This window comes from Ovis aries, chromosome 6 (assembly GCF_016772045.2).
Source record: "Ovis aries strain OAR_USU_Benz2616 breed Rambouillet chromosome 6, ARS-UI_Ramb_v3.0, whole genome shotgun sequence".
Lineage (NCBI taxonomy): Eukaryota > Metazoa > Chordata > Mammalia > Artiodactyla > Bovidae > Ovis > Ovis aries.
The window spans coordinates 118,109,003-118,128,516 of NC_056059.1; the positions used below are offsets into that span (position 1 = coordinate 118,109,003).

Sequence of the window (19,514 nt, forward strand, 5' to 3'; positions counted from 1 at the left end):
GGCACCCCACTCCAGCACTCTTACCTGGAAAATCCCATGGACGGAGCCTGGTGGGCTGCAGTCCATGGGGTCGCTGAGGGTCGGATACAACTGAGCGACTTCACTTTCACGCATTGGAGGAGGCGATGGCAGCCCACTCCAGTGCTCTTGCCTGGAGAATCCCATGGACGGAGCCTGGTAGGCTGCAGTCCATGGGGTTGCAAAGAGTCGGACATGACTGAGTGACTTCACTTTCACTTTTCACTTTCATTCATTGGAGAAGGAAATGGCAGCCCACTCCAGTGCTCTTGCCTGGAGAATCCCAGGGACAGGGAGCCTGGTGGGCTGCTGTCTACAGGGTCGCGCAGGGTTGGACGCGGCTGGAGAGACAGCGGCACTTCCATAAGGACTGAAGCTACACGGCGTGAGCCGTGAAGTCTGTCCTCGTCTGAACTCGCTGTGGCTGCTCTAGCTCCCCTGCTGCTCCAAACGGACTTTAAAACCGTGTGTCAATTAGAAACGCGTGACAGGGTTTCCACTGGGACGACACTGAATGTGTAGACTGATTTGATGTCCTAACAATACTGTATTTTCTAAACTAATGAATACTGTGTAACTTTCCACTTATTAAGGGTCTTCAGAGCAAAGTTGCCTAGTTTTCAGTTATAAATCTTGCATATCTATTACAGATTATCTTCAAAATTTAGTATCTGTTGACACTATTGTAAACCATGTTTTTTCTAATTTCAACTTTCAATAGTTGTTGCTATTTGGAAATAGAACTTTTAAAATTTGTTTATTAACCTTATATTCTAGAACTCTGCTAAAACCATTAGTTCTAGTAGCTCTTTTTGTAGTTTCCACATATTTTTTCTCACCTAGAGCAGTGATTCTCAACTGAGGGCAATTTCCCCTTTAAGGGACATTTCCAATACCTGGAGATGCTTTTGGTTGTGACAAGTGGTATGTTACTGGTATCCAGGGGGCTGAGATAGAGGTGCTGCCAAAGGCCCTATGGTTCACTGGAAACATCACTCCTCCACCCTGGTAAGGAGCTATCTGGACCACAATCTCCATGGCCAAGGTGAGGAAAGTCTGGCGTGGACGATCACGTCATCTTCAAATAAGCCGTCTTGCTTGTTCCTTCCTGACCTGGAGGCTGTAATCTCTTGCCTCGTCACACCGGCTAGAACTCCTAGTATAATGCTGAATGCTTGTTCCTGATCTTGAAGGGAAAGAAATTCAGTCTTTCATCATTCTGTTTTGTCAGCTATAGGCATTTCATAGATGTCCTTATCATGCTGAAAAACCTTCATTTTATTCCTAGCTTGTCGACAGTATTTTTCTTTTTAATCAGGAATGGATGCTGAATTTTGTCAAATGCTTTTTCTTTAAAAAATTTGTTTTGGCCACACGGCATGTGGGATTGAACCTGCACCCCTGCAGTGACAGCGTGGAGCCGTGACCGTGGCATCGCAGGCAAGTGCCGTCAGATGCTTTTCCCACGTCTTGTGTTAGTGGCTTAGTCGTGTCCGGCTCTTCAAACCCCGTGGACTGTAGCCCGCCAGGCTCCTCTGTCCATGGAATTATCCGGGCAAGAATGCTGGAGTGGGTTGCCATTTCCTTCTCCAGGGGAATCTTCCTGACCCAGGGATCAAACCAGGGTCTCCTGCACTGCAGAGATTCCTTACCATCATCGCTAGAAAGAAGTCCCTGCGTCTTGAGAGGACCCACTTGGTTTCCTTTTTCACTGTAATGCCGTAAATCGCACTGACCCACCTCTGAACACTAAGCCAGCTTTGCCCTCCTGCGATGAGCTCCACTTGGTCGACGCTGCATCACCCTCTTTATATAGCATTGCACTGTTTGCTGAAAAATGTTTTGTGAGAATTTTTATTTCTGTTATGAGAATACTAGTCTGCGGTTCTCTTTTGTTGTGATGTCTGTGTCAGATTCTGGCATTAGAATAATGCTACCCTCACAGGATGAGCTGGCAAAACTTTCCTTCAGTTTAAAGAACCCCTGGAGAATTGGTAATATTCCTTCTTTAGGTTGGTGGAATCCCCAGGAAAGCCATCTAGGTATGGAGTTTTCTTTGAGGAAAAGGTTTTAACTATAAATTCAATGCTTTAATAGTTATAGGGATATACTGACTTTTCTCTCTCTTCTGGAGTGAGTTTTCGCAGTGTCTTCCAAGGAATTTGTTCCCTTAGTGCAAGTGATTGAATTTATTGGCAGAGAGTTGCTCGTGTTCTCTGACTACCCTTTCAGCAATGACATCATCACCTTCATTCATGATACTGCTAGTCTCTTTTTCCCCTTATTCAACCTGGCAGAAATTACTCATTTTATTCATCATCTCAAAGAATCAGCTTTTGGTTTCATTGATTTTTCTCTATTGTCTTTTATTTATTTCTGCTCTGATACTTATCGTTTCCCTTTTTGTACTTAAAGAGTTTCATTTGCTCTTATTTTTCTAGTTTATTAAGATGAGTGATTTGAGACAACTTTTGAAATGCTGCATTTTCATTTTTTTCATTCAGTTTAAAATGTTAATTTCCCCTTTGATTTCTCCTTTAATCTATGGGTAATGTACAAGTCAATAGGTTTTTAAATATTTGGATGATTTTCCAGATATATGCTATTAATTTCCAGCTTATTCCATGGTAGTTAGGGAACATATTTGCCCACAACATGAAACATCTGGGTGAATGTTGCCTACATAGTTGATAATGTGCGTCCTACAAAAGCTATTAGATCCAGTTGGTTGATGGTATCACTCAACTCTGCCACGTCCTTGGTCAATTTCTGGGTGTTTGTTCTGTCATTACATGAGAAAGTGGTACTGAGATTTCCAACTACAGCTGTGGGTTTGTCTGCCTCTCCTTGCAGAAGTATCAGTTTTTGCTTCGTGCATTTTGAAGTTTTATTATCAGAGACAGAACTGTATAGGATTGTTACATCTTCTGATGCATTTACCCATCCATCATTATCAAACCTTTCTGACTTCTGATTGGTCTTTGTTATGAAACCTACGAGAGGGACAGGGAAGTCGCTCAGTCATGTCCGACTCTTAGGGACCCCATGGACTGTGGCCTACCAGGCTCCTCCATCCATGGGATTTTCCAGGCAAGAGTGCTGGAGTGGGGGGACAGCCTTCGGCGTGCACATGTGAGGCGAGCCGCCTCAGAACGCAGGGCCACGAGTCCAGGAGGGATGTGGTCCAGAGACACAGAACTGGATTAAGATGGTGCTACTGCAGCTCCTCAAGCAGGATCAGTATCAATAGTGCCCCAGCAAAACGAAATACAAAGTCTGAATAAACTCCCGACCCCAAGGGAGTCACACTGTCTAGAAATCTGCGCCTGGCTGCAGCTCACACCAGCGCGAGCCGCACCCGCTGAGCGCAAGTGCGCCCTGGGCAGCACCGAGCGCTCCTGTGTTCACCAGGTCTCCCACAGAAGCTGCCTCAGATCTTTTTCGCACTGTTTCGCTCTTGCCTCCCTTCTCAGTTTCAGTAGCTGCTTCCTCCCCTTAGTCACAGTAAGAAGGGACGTCATTAGAGAATCCCTCACTTTAATTCCAACAAACGTATAAAGTCACTACACCTTCCTCCATTTACGAGGAGAAGCGATTTCCCAAAGCAAATGCTTCCCTATGCTCTGGATGTCATCCCCTCCCACCTTCTTCGGGACCCCTGTGCACCTGCCCTGCCCCTGCTTGCCGGCTAGAGGCTGCCCCAGTCCCCACCATCACTCCAGCTTCGCTCTCCACACCAAGGCACTGAGTTACCTCCGCTTACCCTCTCTCCTTTCTACACTCCTCCCCTTAGGTTAAAGGGAGCTTTCCAATGAAACAATGTTATTCTTGGCAAGGTCACCAAAGATCTCATTGTTGCTAAGTTCAACATGCAACTTTCACTCTTTCCCCTACTTTTAAAGGGGTATGCTGCTGCTGCTGCTAAGTCGCTTCAGTCGTGTCTGACTCTGTGCGACCCCATAGATGGCAGCCCACCAGGCTCCCCTGTCCCTGGGATTCTCCAGGCAAGAACACTGGAGTGGGTTGCCATTTCCTTCTCCAATGCATGAAAGTGAAAAGTGAAAGGGAAGTCGCTCAGTCATGTCCAACTCTTAGGGACCCCATGGACTGTGGCCTACCAGGCTCCTCCATCCATGGGATTTTCCAGGCGAGAGTGCTGGAGTGGGGGGCCATTGTGTGCCACTTCTAATTACCCTCCCTGCCTTCCCCCCATCTCCCTGCGGCCCTGGGACCCAATGCTCTTAGTTTTATTCCTGCTTCCTTGGCTGTTCCTCCCCTCTGAGGACTGCGTCCTCTTTCTAACCACCGTGTCCCCCTCAGGGCTCTCTTCAACTGCCACCTATATGCTAGGGACACCCAAACACAGCCTGACTCCTTCCTGAGCCCCCAACCCTTGTATGCCACGTAGCAGATGAACACTGGCTGGAGAAGCCGTGCGACTTGTGTGGGCTTCGAGCTGTCTCACTAACTGTGTCCAGCAGACCCTGGCCAGCTGGCCGCGTAATGCCGCTGCGGAGCACGCTTTGTCACCTCGAAGGCGGGGGTGGGGTGGGAGTTCTCTGAGATGCTCCAGGGTCACTCAGGCGAACACTTATAAAGCCCTGTACAAACTAACCTGCTTTATTACAAGGATAACAGACGCTAGCCTGTCTGGAGAGAGATCTCTGTGAAGCTCCGGGCGGGTGACGATGCTGTCTGGGGATCCGGCTCCAGGGCCCCGCGCCGGGACCGGGAAGCGGCCCAGGGGCCAGGCGAGCGGTGCTGTCTTACCTGCGGGGGCAGCTCTAGGTGGTGGGTGACACCCGGGAGTCTGGGTCCAGTGCCGCCAGATCTGACTTTTTTCTACAGAAGCTACCAATCTTGGTTTCTGAAATTGAGCTTTTCAGTTCTTTAGTGGGAACCAACTCAAAAAGATGGACATTGCTAGCGCCCTGGCGCTCCGCGCACACAGCCCGCTGCTCCCGCCGCGCAACCAGGCCCCGGGAGCGCCAGCTTCCGCGGAAACGGCCACGCGGGACGGTTGGGCGCCAGGCCGGGGGCGAGCCCTGCGAGGGTCGTCCGCCGCAGCCAGCAGGCGCGCGACCCGGAAGTCCGCCCGAGGCCCGCAGGCGCGCGACCCGGAAGTCCGCTGAGGCCGCGGCGCCGCGCACGCGCGGCCCCGGCGCGGCGGAAGTGCGGCGCCGGCGCTCTTCCGGGCGGGTCGCGCCCCCCGCGCCTGCGTCGCGGCGTCGGGCGGAAGCTGGTGCGGCTCGCGAGCGGCGGTTGCCGAGCGGACCCGGACGCGCGCGGACCCCGAGCCCTCGGGCCGGCGCCCGCCGCGGGCCGCCGCCATGTCGCTGCTGCAGTCCGCGCTCGACTTCCTGGCGGGCCCGGGCTCCCTGGGGGGCGCGGCCGCCCGCGACCAGACGGACTTCGTGGGGCAGACGGTGGAGATGGGCGAGCTGCGGCTGCGGGTGCGCCGGGTCCTGGCCGAAGGTGAGGGCGGCCGCGGCCGGTCGGGCGGCGACTGCGGGGGACGAGGCCGGCCGCGGGTCGGGCACTTCCGTGAGGGAGGCTCGGGGCCAGGCCGGGCCCTGGCGGCCGTGCCGGCGGGTGCGGGCCACCCCCGGCCCGGGCGGAGGCTGGCCCGGCGGGCGGGACTCCACGCGGCTGGAGGCTGGAGTCTGCAGGCGGGCGGTGCGGCGGGGGCAGGCGAAGCCGTGGCCCCTCTCGCTCCGAGGGCCACGGCGGGGGGCGGACGCAGGGCCGGCCGCCTGGCTGACAGGGGCTCGGGCGTGGGTGGCCGTGGCCCTGGCCTCCGCAGGTGCGGGGGCACGCGGTGCGGCGCCCGCTAGCCGCGCTGCCTCCTTGCCCCTGAGCGTCCCTTTCCCCGACCTGCGTCTGAGTCCCCAGGCGAGTTTCCGCAGGACGAGCCAACAGGTGTGACCGCTGCGGACCTTGCTTGGCAGGCCGGGCAGGGCCGTCTTTGGTACTTCCGCGTGCCCTCTCTGGCTTCCTGAATGCCCTCTTTACTTCACGCAGAGTTGCTCACCCCTGTTGGCGCAGCCCTTTTGCTCCTTTGTCTGGCCCGGCAGATTCCCCTAGCCGTGGCACTTGGCAGCTGAAGGCGTGGCTTTGGGGCCGCTGCTGAAGCCTGAGGTACCCCCCTGATTTCGCACTCTTGCTGCCAGCTGTGCTCAGTTTGAGCTGGGCAGCGCTGACTGTTCTGGGGCCCTCCTTCCTAAAGTCCTCAGGTGGTGCTAAGGCCAGAGCACCACCACACATTTTTTCTCCACTGTCAGAAACATTTTGGGTGTGACTGGGTGACAAGCCTCAGGCTCTTTCCGAAGTGGAGGCCAGTGTATCTAGTAATGAGAAGTGTCCCCCGCTCCTCCGCCCCCCACCGCCCCATCAGTTCGTTTATTCTGAAAATACCAGGCACGTGTTTTGATTCTTTAAGGAATCACAGTGCACAGGACGTGGTTTCTGCTTTGTGGAAGTTCAGGTGAGACACAGGCGCTCTGATGACTGGAGGTCAGCAAAGTGCAGGGGGTCCCCTGGTGGGTGGACAGTGGGCCCAGCTGCAGGGCTGGAGGAGGAGGGGGGCTGGAGGGGGTTGGGGAGGCGGCTCCGGGAGACAGGAAGCTCCTGCCAGTGGCTTCACCCGAGGATGAAGACCAGCGAGAGCAAGTGCCCGCCCTGGCTGTGCAGACCTGCTCCTTCGTTCCCCCAGGACGTCAGGAGCCGTCGATTTCCTGCCCGTAAACTGAAGTGGTAGCCTAGGGCTTGCGGAGCTCGTGCGGCTGCTTCTGAACTGGGCCAGTAGGAGACCTTTGGAAGTCCCTCACGTAAAATAGCAGCTTGAGGGCGTGGGCTGTGGGCTTCTGTGAACACGGGGAAGGGCAGCTCAAAACTCCTGGGCACCTATGTGGACAGTTGCAGAATTTTTCAGGTTTTAGAAAGGTAGAGTGTAGCCTGTGGGTCGTGGGATACACCACTGAGAGTTGGGAAACAGTCACGTCATCAAATGTACTAATATTTAATACTCCTGTAATTAAGTAAGTATCCTCATTGTGGGGCAATTAGGTCTTCAAATAGCCCCGTGTCAGGTCATGTCAGGGTTGCCCCAGCTGAGCTTCTCGCCAGGTTTTGCTCTCAGATGATTCTCCAGGCAAGAGCGCTGGAGTGGGTAGCCCTTGCCTTCTCCAGGGGATCTTCTTGACCCAGGGATCAAACCCAGGCCTCCCACATTGCGGGCAGGCACTTTATCCTCTGAGCCACCAGGTAAGCTGGTGTATAACTAGGTCTCCAGATAGCCCCGTGTCAGGCCATGTCAGGGTTGCCCCAGCTGAGCTTCTCGCCAGGTTTTGCTCTCAAACGATTTAGGGAGAAAGCGTCGGTTTTCATAACTTTTTGCAGTTTATAGCCTGAAATGGGTTGTTGGGTAGAACTATGGAGCTAGATAGCTTTTCAGAGTTTGTTCTAAATTTTCACTTTTTAAGAACAAGCGGGCTTCCCTGGTGGCTCAGACGGTAAAGAATCTGCCCCCAGTGCAGGAGACCCAGGTTAGAGCCCTGGGTCGGGAAATCCCCTGGAGGAGGGCGTGGCAGTCCACTCCAGTGCTCTTGCCTGGAGAATTCCGTGACAGAGGAGCCTGGTGAGCTGTAGCCCTTGGGGTCGCAAAGGGTCGTACGCGACAGAGCGACTGACCCGCTGGCATCCCGCGGCGGCAGGGGCGTCCCTGGGGCCTGTCCTGACTGCAGGAGGGCATGGGGGCGGGTGTGTTGGAGGAGAGGACTGGGCCCTCTTCTGCAGGGCCCCGCCGCCTGGTGCCTGGGGGGCTTGTCGGGGGCCATGGGGCTGTGGCGGCCCCTGTGGACCCCCCTTTCCACGTGGGAAGCGTAGGTGAGCCCTGAGCCCCACGGCTCACCGGTCTTGTAGTTCTGGTGTCTTCTCGCTTGAGCGTTGAGGTCTTGTCAACCCTCTGTCTTTGCCCTTGACCCTGGAGCTGGAGGCCTGAGTGCGGAGACCGTTCTCTGCCAGGGAGGGTTCCTAGTGGATGTTTCTTCCCTAGACACCGCAGAGCACACAGCCAGGTCTCCACCGCAGGGCTGTGGGCTCAGGTGGCCTCTTGTGGCCCTCAGGACACAGTGGCCCCCGTCTCGTGTCCCTCTTAGCTGGCGCCACCCCTGGCATGCTGGTGGCTTTAAGGTTAGCCTTTAATCGTGGCAGTAGTGCCCAGCATAGAGCAGTAGTGACCCCACAGCAGCACTTGTGGGGCCCTGGCTGCGTGGCGGTGGTCATGGTGGTGCTGAGCTCAGGGCTGTTGGGAGCTCGCCAGGCCGCCCGGGGTGCCGGTGGAGTCGGGCGGGAGCCCACGAGAGGCCTTGGTCCGATGGAAGGCGTGGGTCCGTCTCAGGTGTGTCCTGCCGGAAGTGGTGTCCAGAGGGAATCCTCGTAAGAGCAGCTGCTGGCGCGGGGCCGCTGGGGGCCCAGTGCAGAGGCCGCCGCGCCGCGAGGCCTGCGGTCCGTCCCCAGCACGCGTCTGCGGGCGCCTGGGGGCCCGGGGAGGTCACCCTGGGCGGGACTCTGCTGCTGTCTGGGCCTGCTCCCCTCCAGGGCCCTGTCTGCGTGAGCGTGCCTGTCCCTGCAGGAGGGTGATGAGTGTGTGTGTAGCGGGGCTCCTGGACTTCCACGCCGTGGAAGAGTCTGCTTCTCGGCAGCAGTGCTGAGAAAGCGTGTCAGGGCCGCCTGGCCTGCTTCCCATGTGCGGTGCCACCCGGCCTGGAGCTTGCTGTCCTGCCAGCGGGCCCACCTCCCCTGGCTCCGGCCTGTGCCCCTGCGCTGTGGGAGGGATGGCCACCTGCCGCCACGGAGGCCCTGCCGGACTCGAGCCGCCCCCAGCCTCCTCATTTTAGCTGGTGTAGGGAAAGAGCAACTTAGCCAGGATGGTGGGGTCAGCCTCTCGCCCCACGTTTTGTAAACATATGGTTATGCAGCAGCCGGGATCAGGTACAGAGGTGCTCATGCCTCAATGATACGCACGCCATGCTGTGCCCGTTCGGCCACGGGTCACTTCTGGTCTGTAGGCGCGTGCAAGCCCTGCCTGAGGAGCCCTTGCACGATAGGCGCGTGCAGGCCCCGCCTGAGGAGCCCTTGGTCTGCGCCGGGGCAGCCTGGAGAGGGCGAGCGTGCGCCCTGCTCCTGCCGCTCCTGGACTTCCCTTCCAGCTTCCCTGGTCTCGCCTGTCCTGGGTTCAGTGAACAGCGAGATGCAGCAAGACAGTTGGCGGCAGGATGCCCAGCGGCAGGGGAGCCTGAGGCTCCAGTGGATGGAGGAAGCCAGCGGCCCCCGCAGAGCGGGCGGTGCGGGTGGCTGCGGCCTCTGGGCCTGGGCCGTGGCGGCTGGGTGCGCTCGGGTGGCCTCGCGAGCCTGGAGCTTGGGCCCCTCTCCTGCTGTGGGCCTTGGTGTGTCTTCCCGCTTGGGGCTCCTGTGAATAAAGCTCGTGACGGGATGTGCACCGTGTGCGCGCGGGCACGTGTCCTCCTTTCTCTCAGGCGAAATGCCCGGGAGTGGACTGCGGGCTTCTAGCCGGTTGACTTTGCATGAAACGGCCAGACGCTCTCCGCTGGGGCTTTGCCGCCTCCTGCCCCACGGCCTCCCCAGCGCATGCCTGTCCCGATTGTTCCCGTGCTCCAGGGCGCGCAGCGGCTGAGTCTGCATCTTCTCCAGGGTACTGTGTTGAGCATTTTTTCACCCGTTAATTAGCCACTTGTGTATCTTTTTTTGTGTGTAAAACGTTTCTTAAAACCTTTTTTCCACTTTTTTTGGGGGGCAGGGGTTGTGGGAGTATTTTTTTCTAACTGTGGTATAATGAGAATTTCATGACTACTCACGGATACACCTGGGAGTATCTGTTGTGGATCCAAGTCCGGTTTTTATAGAACACACACACACAGAGACACACACGTGTGGGGAAGAGAAGGTGAGCCATTTGCTGATTGCAGAATATCAGTTCAGTCGCTCAGTCGTATCAAACTCTTTGTGACCCCATGGACTGCAGCACGCCAGGCCTCCCTGTCCATCACCAACTCCTGGAGCTTACTCAGACTCATGTCTGTTGAGTCGGTGATGCCATCCAGCCATCTCATCCTCTGTTGTCCCCTTCTCTTCCTACCTTCCATCTTTCCCAGCATCAGGGTCTTTTCTAGTGAGGCAGTTCTTCACATCAGGTGGCCAGAGTGTTGGAGCTTCAGCTCAGCATCAGTCCTTCCAGTGAATATTCAGGACTGATCTTCAGGATTGACTTGTTGGAACTCCTTGCAGTCCAAGGGACTCTGAAGGGTCTTCTCCAGCACCACAGTTCAAAAGCATCAATTCTTCAGCACTTACTTTCTTTACAGTCCAACTCTCACATCCATGCATGACCACTGGAAAAACCATCGGTTTGACTAGATGAACCTTGGTCAGCAAAGTAATGTCTCTGTTTTTTAATATGCTGTCTAGGTTGGTCATAGCTTTTTTCCCAAAGAGGAAGCGTCTTTTAATTTCATGGCTGTAGTCAGCAACTGCAGTGATTTTGGAGCCCAAAAAGTAGTCTTTCACGGTTTCCACTGTTTCCCCATTTATTTGCCATGAAGGGGTGGGACCAGATGCCATGATCTTCGTTTTCTCAATGTTGAGCTTTAAGCCAGGCTTTTCACTCTCCTCTTTCACCTTCATCAAGAGGCTTTTTAGTTCCTCTTCACTTTCTGCCATGAAGGTGGTGTCGTCTGCATATCTGAGGTGATTGATACTTCTCCCGGCAATCTTGATTCCAGCTTGTGCTCCATCCAGAACATACCCAGCTGGCACCCCTCTCTGTGTCTTACGTGCTGGCGCCCCTGTTTTTTAGACACTTTTCCCCTGAGGTCGCTGCAGGCTTGCGTGGAGCCGGGAGAGGAGACGCAGACAGGCCTCGGCGCACTGCCTGGTGCCGGTGTCTAGAGAGACCGTGGCTACAGGCGGGATTCGCAGTGTCCGTCCCCATGGGGATCCCTGTGCACCCCCAGAGAGCAGCAGCCTGCCCCCCGTCCTTTGTGCTCTGAAGAATTCTGTGTGAATGGGGTCCCGTGGAACCGCTCAGAATTGGCTTCTCTCACCCGCATGATTCTCTGGGGACCATCCGCGTGGCTGTGCCCTAACTTTCTTTTGTCTCTGTAGAGCAGTCCATGGTGTGGAGACACCCTAGTTTGCTCCACTTTTCACCCACTGAAGGACATCTGGGTTGTTTGCAGGTTTTTTGATTGTCTGAAATAAAGCTGCTGTAAGCACCCACGTGCAGGGCATTGTATGGCTGTGTTCATCTTTCTGGAATAAGTGTTCAGGTGTTGGTCACGCGGCAGTTGGCACCGTGTTTTTACAGAGCTGCCCGCCTGTCTGTAGAGCTCCGTGCTGGCTGCGCTCGCCCGTCGGCGGAGGGGCTCCTGCTCGTGCTCGGCTGCTGCGCCGGCCACAGGCTGCAGCCTGAGGTCAGGGAGCGGGTGGGCGCCTAGGAGCTCTCTCCCCTTGGCTGTTCTCGCTCCCTTTACTCTGAGGACCCCAGTCCTGTTTCATCTGGGCCCCACCTTCTGACCTCATTGAACGTCACCCGCACACCCTGTCTCCAGATCCAGCCCCGTTGGGGTTAGGGCTTCAGCTTGTGACTTCTGGGGGACACAGTTGAGTCTGCTGCAAAAAGGGGTCAGATTCTCTGCGTCCCTGCCAGCGTTTTGTGCTGTGTTTGGTGGTCATTCTGGCAGGTGTGTGGTGATGTCTCATTGAGGCTTTGGTCTGCGTTTCCCTAAACACTCCTGCTTTGCTCATTTCCGCCTGCCCGCCCTCACAGGTGGAGCACCTCTGTGTCCTCTGCCTCTTTTCCAGTCATCTCTCACCGTTGAATTGTGAGCGCTTCTCGAGTCCTCTGTCCAGGGTGGTAGCCAGGTGTTTCCTCTCAGGCTGCTGAGAGCGGGTCTGCTCAGGCCTCTGAACAGGGTCTGCTGTGGACCCAAGGCTCTGACTCTGATGGGGTCTGTCCTGCCGCGTTCTGTTCCTGAGTCCTGCTGTGGCTGCCTGGTCTGAGAACATCGCCAGGATTCTCTCCTGTGCCGTCTCGTGGCTTGACACTTGGATGCTCTGAGTTACCGTGTAAGGTTTAGGCTGAAGTTCTTTATTTTGCCTGAAGTATTTTCCAGTTGGAAACACCATCCTTCTGAAGCTGCTTTTGCAACTTGGGTGGTTTGTGTGGTTCTGTTTCCAGCGCTTCTCTTTCGCTCCATTGACCCCAGTCTGCCCGCCCACCAGCACCGCAGGCTGCGTTACTGCAGCTGTACGAAATTCGAAATTGTTTTTTGGTTAGGAAAATTTTTAAATGCAGAAAAGTAGAAAGAGTAACAGCAGAACAGACACCTTTGTCCTTGCTCTCCAGGTGACAGTGAAAGGGGAGAGTGAAAAAGCTGGCTTAAAGTCAACATTCAGAAAACGAAGATCATGGCATCTGGTCCCATCACTTCATGGGAAATAGATGGAGAAACAGTGGAAACAGCGTCAGACTTTATTTTTGGGGGCTCCAAAATCACTGCAGATGGTGGCTGCAGCCATGAAATTAAAAGACACTTACTCTTTGGAAGAAAAGTTATGACCAACCTAGACAGCTTATTCAAAAGCAGAGACATTACTTTGCTGACTAAGGTCCGTCTAGTCAAGGCTATGGTTTTTCCTGCGGTCATGTATGGATGTGAGAGTTGGACTGTGAAGAAAGCTGAGCACTGAAGAATTGATGCTTTTGACCTGTGGTGTTGGAGAAGACTCTTGAGAGTCCCTTTGGACTGCAAGGAGATCCAACCAGTCCATTCTGAAGGAGATCAGCCCTGGGGTTTCTTTGGAGGGAATGATGCTAAAGCTGAAGCTCCAGTACTTTGGCCACCTCATGCGAAGAGTTGACTCACTGGAAAAGACTCTGATGCTGAGAGGGATTGGGGGCAGGAGGAGAAGGGGACGACTGAGGATGAGATGGCTGGATGGCATCACTGACTCGATGGACGTGAGTCTGAGTGAACTCTGGGATTTGGTGATGGACAGGGAGGCCTGGCGTGCTGCGATTCATGGGGTTGCAAAGGTCGGACACGACTGAGTGACTGAACTGAACTGAACTGAACTTTGAAAATGGATTCCCTCGTAGCTCAGTTGATAAAGAATCTGCCTGCCATGCGGGAGACCGGGGTTCGATTCCTCGGTGGGAAAGATCCCCTGGAGAAGGAAATGGCAACCCACTCCAGTATTCTTGCCTGGAGAATCCCATGGACAGAGGACCCTAGTGGGCTACAGCTCATGGGGTTCAAAGAGTCGGACACGACTTAACTAAACCACCGCCAACTTTTAAAAGGTCACCTTTGGTTCCTGAGCTTTTCCTGACCGTGGAGCACCGCAGACGCTGTGAAGGTTCCGCTGGCCCGCTGCCCCCGCTGCGTCTCCGCGTCTCTCTGGAGGCAGCCCCCGCTGTGAGCTAGGGCGCGTCCTTCCTGCTCACCTTTGCGCCTCCTCTGCCCGCGCTGTGTTCAGACAGCACGGGACCTTGCTGTGGGTGTCAGATGTCAGTGACTGTGCTTTCATCTCTGAAGAGTTTGTCGTTGTGACCTGCTGGTTCGCTCAGCACACTGTTCTGGTTCCCGCCGTGCCAGACACCGTCCTGGGTGCCTGTGACGGAAGTGCGGACCGCTCGGACGGTGTTTCTGCTTCGCGCTCATGGCCTAGTGGGAGAGACAGTGAACAAGCGTGCAGGTAGAGTCAGGTGTCAGAGAATGCTGGGGAGGAGGAGCGGGGTCGGGGCGTGGGGGCGAGTCAGGAGCGAGGCGAGGGCCGTCGGGCCAGGCTCTGCAGGGCTGTGGCCAGGCCGTGGCCCCCGGCAGTCGTGGGCCTGCTGGCTGCGGAGGCGCGGGGGGCGGCCCCGAGGATCCGCTAGCCCCGCGGAGGCCGCCCTTCTGTCCTGGACGTTTCTGGTGGAGCCCTTAGGAGCGCTGCTGTGTGGCCTCGCCGTCTGCAGGTGAAGGCAGCGTTAGTGCTTCCTCTCGGTGTCCTCCCAGCTCTGTGTCCTCCCAGCTTCCTGCACTGTCGGGCTTGCTGATACACTGTTGCATTGCAGCTCTGAGAGCAGCAGAAATCCTTGCTTGTTCTTGATCTGAGAGGACCTTTAAGTCTTGAGTTGGCTGTTAGTTTTTCGTGGTTGCCATTTCTTAGGCTGAAGAAGTTTCTGCTTCAGTTCCTAGTTTGATGACCACTTTAAAATTTTGCTGTTTTGAAGGATTATGACGGGGCTTTGCCCGCGGGCAGAAGCTGTCTCGGTGTCTGTCAAGGTGACCCGCCCTCCCTGTCTATAGTGGTTCCCGGTGACTGTGAGCCTTGCACGCCTGGGTGGCCGTGACGTGCTGCCCTTACTGCGCACTGCCAGAATCACTCCTGGTGTTTCCTGTTTCTGAGTCCTGTGTTAATGAATGATTCTGATCCGTAATCGTGTGCTCATTGTTTTCTCTGCCTCAAAAAAGACTCTGGGAACTGCCCTCCCCTCTCGGCACAGGCTCCGTGTGAGGCGGCTGTCCTCCCCTCATGCACATGTTGCTCTGAATTCGCCGGTGGAGCCGTCTGTCTTCTGTTTCTGTTTTCTGCCTTTTCGTTTGTTTCTTCTCATCTGGTTTTATGTGGACTCATGTAACGTTTTAACAGCTGTGTTGAAATGAAAGTGACAGTGACTGCATATATGTGGAACCACTGTAAGTATGTTCCACCTGTGTGTTCACGTGTGTGTGTAAAAGTGTGTGTGTGTGTGTCTGCAGCTGTCGCTGTGGAGGTGGTGAACAAAGCCGTCGCCCCCGGGGTTTCCGCCTTGCCCCCGGGCTCATCTGCTTTCTCTTGCTGCGGGTGCTCTGGCCCCTCGGCCTCCCGTGACCGGAGCCGCGTGCGCGCTCCTCTCCCGCCTGCCGCTCCTCAGCGCGGCTGCAGCCGCCCTGCTGCTGCGTGTGGGCAGCAGTGCGTCCGGCCCCGTGAGGACGGCCGCTCCACCCGCTCGCCCTTGACGGACACGGCTTGTTCCCGCTGGGGCTGCTATGAGCATGCGTGTACGATGTCTTTGTGGGGACGCGTGCCCTTATTTTTCCTGGAGTTGGTGTGTGTTTAGCTTTTGAAGAACTCTCCAAACTGTCTTCCAGAATGATGATACCATTCTGAATTCCTGTGGGCAGTGTATAAGCGTGCAGTTGCTCCACACCTCAATCAATATTTGGTAGGTCGGTCTTAAAGTTTTTAGGTGGTCTAATAGGTGTATAGTAGTACCCTTGTCGTTTAAATGTGCATGTCCCTGGAATGACATTTTTTCTTGTGGTTACTTGCCATCTGTTTATCTTGGTTGAGTGTCTTTTTGCATATTTTGCCCCTTAAAATGTTGTTGAACTGAACTTTGGATTTTCTGTATATTTTCTGGATAGAGGTCCTTTGCCAGATGTGTGATTTGCGAGGTACAGTTAGGGACTTGTCTTTTCAAGCTCTCAACAGTGTTTCCAAAAAGCAGTAAGAACCATCTTTAATGAAGTCCATTTATCACGTTTTCCATTTATGGGTCACACTGCTTGCCTGATGTGGGGTTTGTCAAGATGGTTGATTTTCTGTATGCTGCTCTTACGTCCCACGGCCTTCCTGAGCTCGTTTATTGCTGGTAGCAGCTTGAAGGAGTGGGTATCGGCTTGTCTACATAGACAGGCATGTTGCTTGTTGTCTCCTTTCAGTCTGGATGCCTTTTATTTCTTTTCTTGCCTGATTGCACTGGCCAGCGCTTCCAGCGTGATGCTGAACGGCAGTGGTGAGAACAGGCCTGATGCCTGCCTTGCCCTGGTCTTGGAGGGAAGCGTCAGGCGTCCCCCGAGTGTGGTGTTTGTGGAGGGGCTTCCAGAGATGCCTTCATCAGGCTGAGCAACTGTCCTTCTGTTCCCGTTTGCTGAGGGTTTTAACTTTCATGGTGAAACTTCCCACCGTAGGAAGCTAGAAAAGGCCAAGAAGCCGAGCTAAAAATAACCGGCTCAAATCGATTAAGCCGGCTTTACTAAGTCTTGATGTGTTAGCCTTTTTACAGTCGTTGGGTTGGATTCGCTAACATTTTGTTTTCCGTAGAATTAACGACCTGTCAGGAACCCTGTCATCCACGTTTGTGTGTGGTACGAGTCACTTGTTTCCAGGGAACTGGCGTTGACTGTGTTGATTTTCCTGCCCTGGTCTCTGCCTGTGAACAGGGTGTGTGGAAGGCGGTCACGTGAACCAGGGCTACCGTCACGGCGGAACACAGACTCCTGGCCACTGTCCAGCTTGTACCTTTCTCAGTCAAGGTATTTTTGAAGCTAGATGTTAAATAAAACTGATACATATCTTTCTCGTTTTTAGGAGGGTTTGCATTTGTGTATGAAGCTCAAGATCTGGGAAGTGGCAGAGAGTATGCATTGAAGGTAATAGAGGGACTAAGGCTTCGTGGGTCTCCCCGTGTTCCAAAGGAAGGGGTCTCTTCAGCGACGCTGTCTGCGGAGGCTTGTCCCCGCCCCTGTGGTTTGTGCCCCTTTCTTACAGCCTGTGTCTGCTTGTCACAGTGGATTCTTCTGCCGTCTTAGAGGACTTGAAAGCTGTGGGTTTCAGCTTTGGGGCGGCCAGGGAGGGGAATCAGAACTGCCAAAGTAAGGGTTCCAGGAACACCAGGTGTTCGAAAGCCAGTGGTGTGCAGTCGCGCGCGCACAGCGTGCCTGAGAGCCGGGCTCTCGGGCGGGCTGCTGGCTGTGCCTCGAGGTCTGTCCCGAGGCTCAGGGGGCCTGCTTGGCCGCAGGGGCAGTGGCCGTCTTGGGGTGTGGCTGGGCTGGGGCGCGCACTTGGGCTCTGGGGCCCAGAAGTAGACCCATGCCTCTCATTTTCCTCCAGCCTGTTGGGTGAGAAGCCTCCTGTTTTTAGTTTTCCTTACATCCTTGGATCACAGAGAACCGTTTCTGAGGCCCTTTAACCAGGCAGGTTTCTCTGTGGGTCAGATTTAACACGCAGTCAGGCGGGGGCAGCCCTAAGAGGCGCTGCGTGTGCTCAGTGAGAGCAGCCCGATAAGGCCCTTAACCTTCCCTCATCCGTTATTTCCCGCTGCAGAGACTGCTGTCCAATGAAGAGGAGAAGAACAGAGCCATCATTCAGGAAGTGTGTTTCATGGTATCCTTTTCCAGGGGCTGAGCCCGAGCGCCGGCCCGTGGGGAGGCCCGCCGCCCGCTGTGCTGCCCTCGGCTGCCGGCTGCCCCGTGACGCCTCTCTGTGTGTGCCTCACTGGACTTGCCCGTAGCCCGTGTCTAGTAGGAAGGAGTTTTCTCCCTTGTTCTTTACTCTCAGAGTAATGGTAAGAGATTCATAGCGTTGGGGAAAACAGCATCGTTCCTGCCAGGAGGCCTCAAGCCGGGGGTGGGCAGCTCCCTGCCTCCGCCCTGCCGCTTGCCCAGTGACCTTATGCGCTGCCCGAGTCCCTCAGCTCCCTGCCAGCCCTGGCGCCCTGGGCTCCGTGTTGCTCTCTGAGCAGCCCCTTGGTGCCTTCACCCTTCCCGGAGGGCAGGGCCCTGGGCGTCCGTGCGTGGCGCCTGGATCGGCAGGCTTGTCTGGCTGGCTCTCCACTCCCACACACGTCCCCCTGGAGCTGGAGTCTCGCCCTTTGCTTTTGGCATCTGTTCCCCTTCATCTCGAAGCTCTGTCCGCTGTGAGCCTGCCGGCCCCAGGCCTGAGGGTCCTCACTGCGCTGGGCTTCCTGGGGCCTCCTTCAGCCTCGCCTGCTACCCCACCCAGCCCCTGGCCAGGTGTGTGGCTGACGGGGGGCAGGGGCCTGCAGCGCCTTCCCTCGCCTTGTGCCCGTGCCGTCCTGTCCTCCTGGCTGCCTCCCACCTGCTCCCCGCACTGGTTTTGTGGTCATGCGCTCAGATTGTCCTTAGTTGGAGTTGGTGTTCTGACTTCAGTGTCCTAATGTCCTGTGTGTGTTTGTTTTTAAACATGCAGTTACATTCTCCTTTAACAAGACACGTGCAGAAAAAACTTTCAGGCCACCCAAACATTGTCCAGTTTTGCTCTGCAGCATCGATAGGGAAAGAGGAGTCGGACACTGGGCAGGCGGAGTTCCTGCTGCTCATGGAGCTCTGCAGAGGTGAGGTGCCCGCGGCTCGGCACCACCCAGCAGGCGGAACGGCTGCTGGGGTCTCCTCTCCGGAGACACGGTGGTCTTCAGGGAGAGAGCGGTGCCCTGCCTGGCGGGAGCTCTTTTGAGTGGCTGCATCCACCCCCCCCCACCCCACCCCCCCCGCCCTGTGCCCGGCTGAGAGCAGCGCTGTGGCCGGAAGTGGGCGGGGCGGGCAGCGCGGGCGGGGCCGCCCTCACCAGCCCGAGGCGGTGGCGCTTGCTGTGCTCTGAGAGGAAGACTTGTGCCCGCTGACAGCAGCGGGGAGGCGGTGCTCTCTCACGGCGTCTTGGGGCAGAGTGGGCAAGTGGGTGGGCAGGGGGCGCCCCAGGAGAGGTGAGACTTCTGTCGGCGGCAGAACCAGGGTCCCCGCCTGGAGGGTCGGGCTCCTCTCATCCCGCACTGAACCTCTGCCCTGTGCTGGGCCCATGTGGGCAAGACAGCTCTTGGAGCTGGGCAGCACATCTGAGGCCCGGCAGGCGTAGAGGACTGGCCAGAGGGCCTGGAGCTCGGGCAGGGGCCCCCAGACGCCCTGCCTGTCCACCTGCCACGGGCAGTGCGTGGGGCTGTCGCGAGGCCAGGGGAGAGCGGGGAGACTGAGGCAGGGGGCTCCCCGGAAGGGAGGGAAGAAAGCAGCCCGAGGGGCCATGGCCCCCAGAGGCGTGAACCAGGAAGAGGGCAGGGGCTGCGAGTGCGGGCGTCTTTCTGCGAAGAAGAGCAGAAATGAGTTGTGTGGCGGTTGCCGGGGGTGGGGGGTGTACCGGGGACCACAGCCAGGAGGACAGGATCCCCACCCTGAGTGGAGGGGACCGGGACCCCATCCCAGGTGGAGAGCCTAGGACCCGGGGTGCAGCGTGCTTTTATCCCAGCAGCGTGGGCACCTGGGCTCCTGTGGGGACTGGTATGTGGGGTCCTGTCCGGCGCTGGCCGTGCTGCAGGCGCCTCTCCTGGGTGCTCACAATGCATTATGGGTGCTCAGCTAAGGTCGGGCGCTCGGCTCTTAGCTGGTGGTTGGCATCACTGTCTTTCACCTGCAAGAAAGAGGTGCCTGCTCACTGAAGACAGCATCACGTGTGAGCTTATGAAGCAGGCTGCTGCCTGCAAGCCTGCTGCGTCCGTGCCCCCCACGTTCACATGCGCCCCTGGGAGGCGTCCTGGGGGCGGGGCCGGGGTCGCAGGGGGCGGGGAGAGTGCTGGTCACGGGGCCTTGTGGCTGAGTGGCACTGCTCTTTGGTTGCACGTCGAGTGGGGCCGGGGGGTCCCATAACGTGCGGAGCTCATC

At 56.3% G+C, this 19,514-nt stretch overlaps 2 protein-coding genes across 8 annotated transcripts in view; one reads left to right on the forward strand and one right to left on the reverse strand.

Annotated features, from left to right (window-relative positions):
- Positions 1-5,115, reverse strand: part of TMEM175 (transmembrane protein 175) — a 21,787-nt gene extending 16,672 nt beyond the window's left edge. For all 3 annotated transcript variants that reach the window (XM_060417719.1, XM_027971348.2, XM_027971347.2), the window contains exon 1: positions 4,789-5,115. The gene's annotated coding sequence lies outside the window, so the exon portion shown is untranslated. The remainder of the gene's footprint in view (positions 1-4,788) is intronic.
- Positions 5,116-5,252: 137 nt separating this feature from the next.
- Positions 5,253-19,514, forward strand: part of GAK (cyclin G associated kinase) — a 48,759-nt gene continuing 34,497 nt past the window's right edge. For 3 of the 5 annotated variants that reach the window (XM_042251770.1, XM_042251771.1, XM_027971351.2), the window contains exons 1-4: positions 5,253-5,493; positions 16,438-16,499; positions 17,173-17,232; positions 18,088-18,202. In XM_042251770.1, the coding sequence (XP_042107704.1) occupies positions 5,349-5,493; positions 16,438-16,499; positions 17,173-17,232; positions 18,088-18,202 (382 nt within the window). In that variant the 5' untranslated portion in view covers positions 5,253-5,348. Of the gene's footprint in view, positions 5,494-8,783; positions 13,795-16,437; positions 16,500-17,172; positions 17,233-17,252; positions 17,414-18,057; positions 18,203-19,514 lie in introns of those variants that run through there. The other 2 variants (XM_042251773.2, XM_042251772.2) reach the window with 2 other exon arrangements.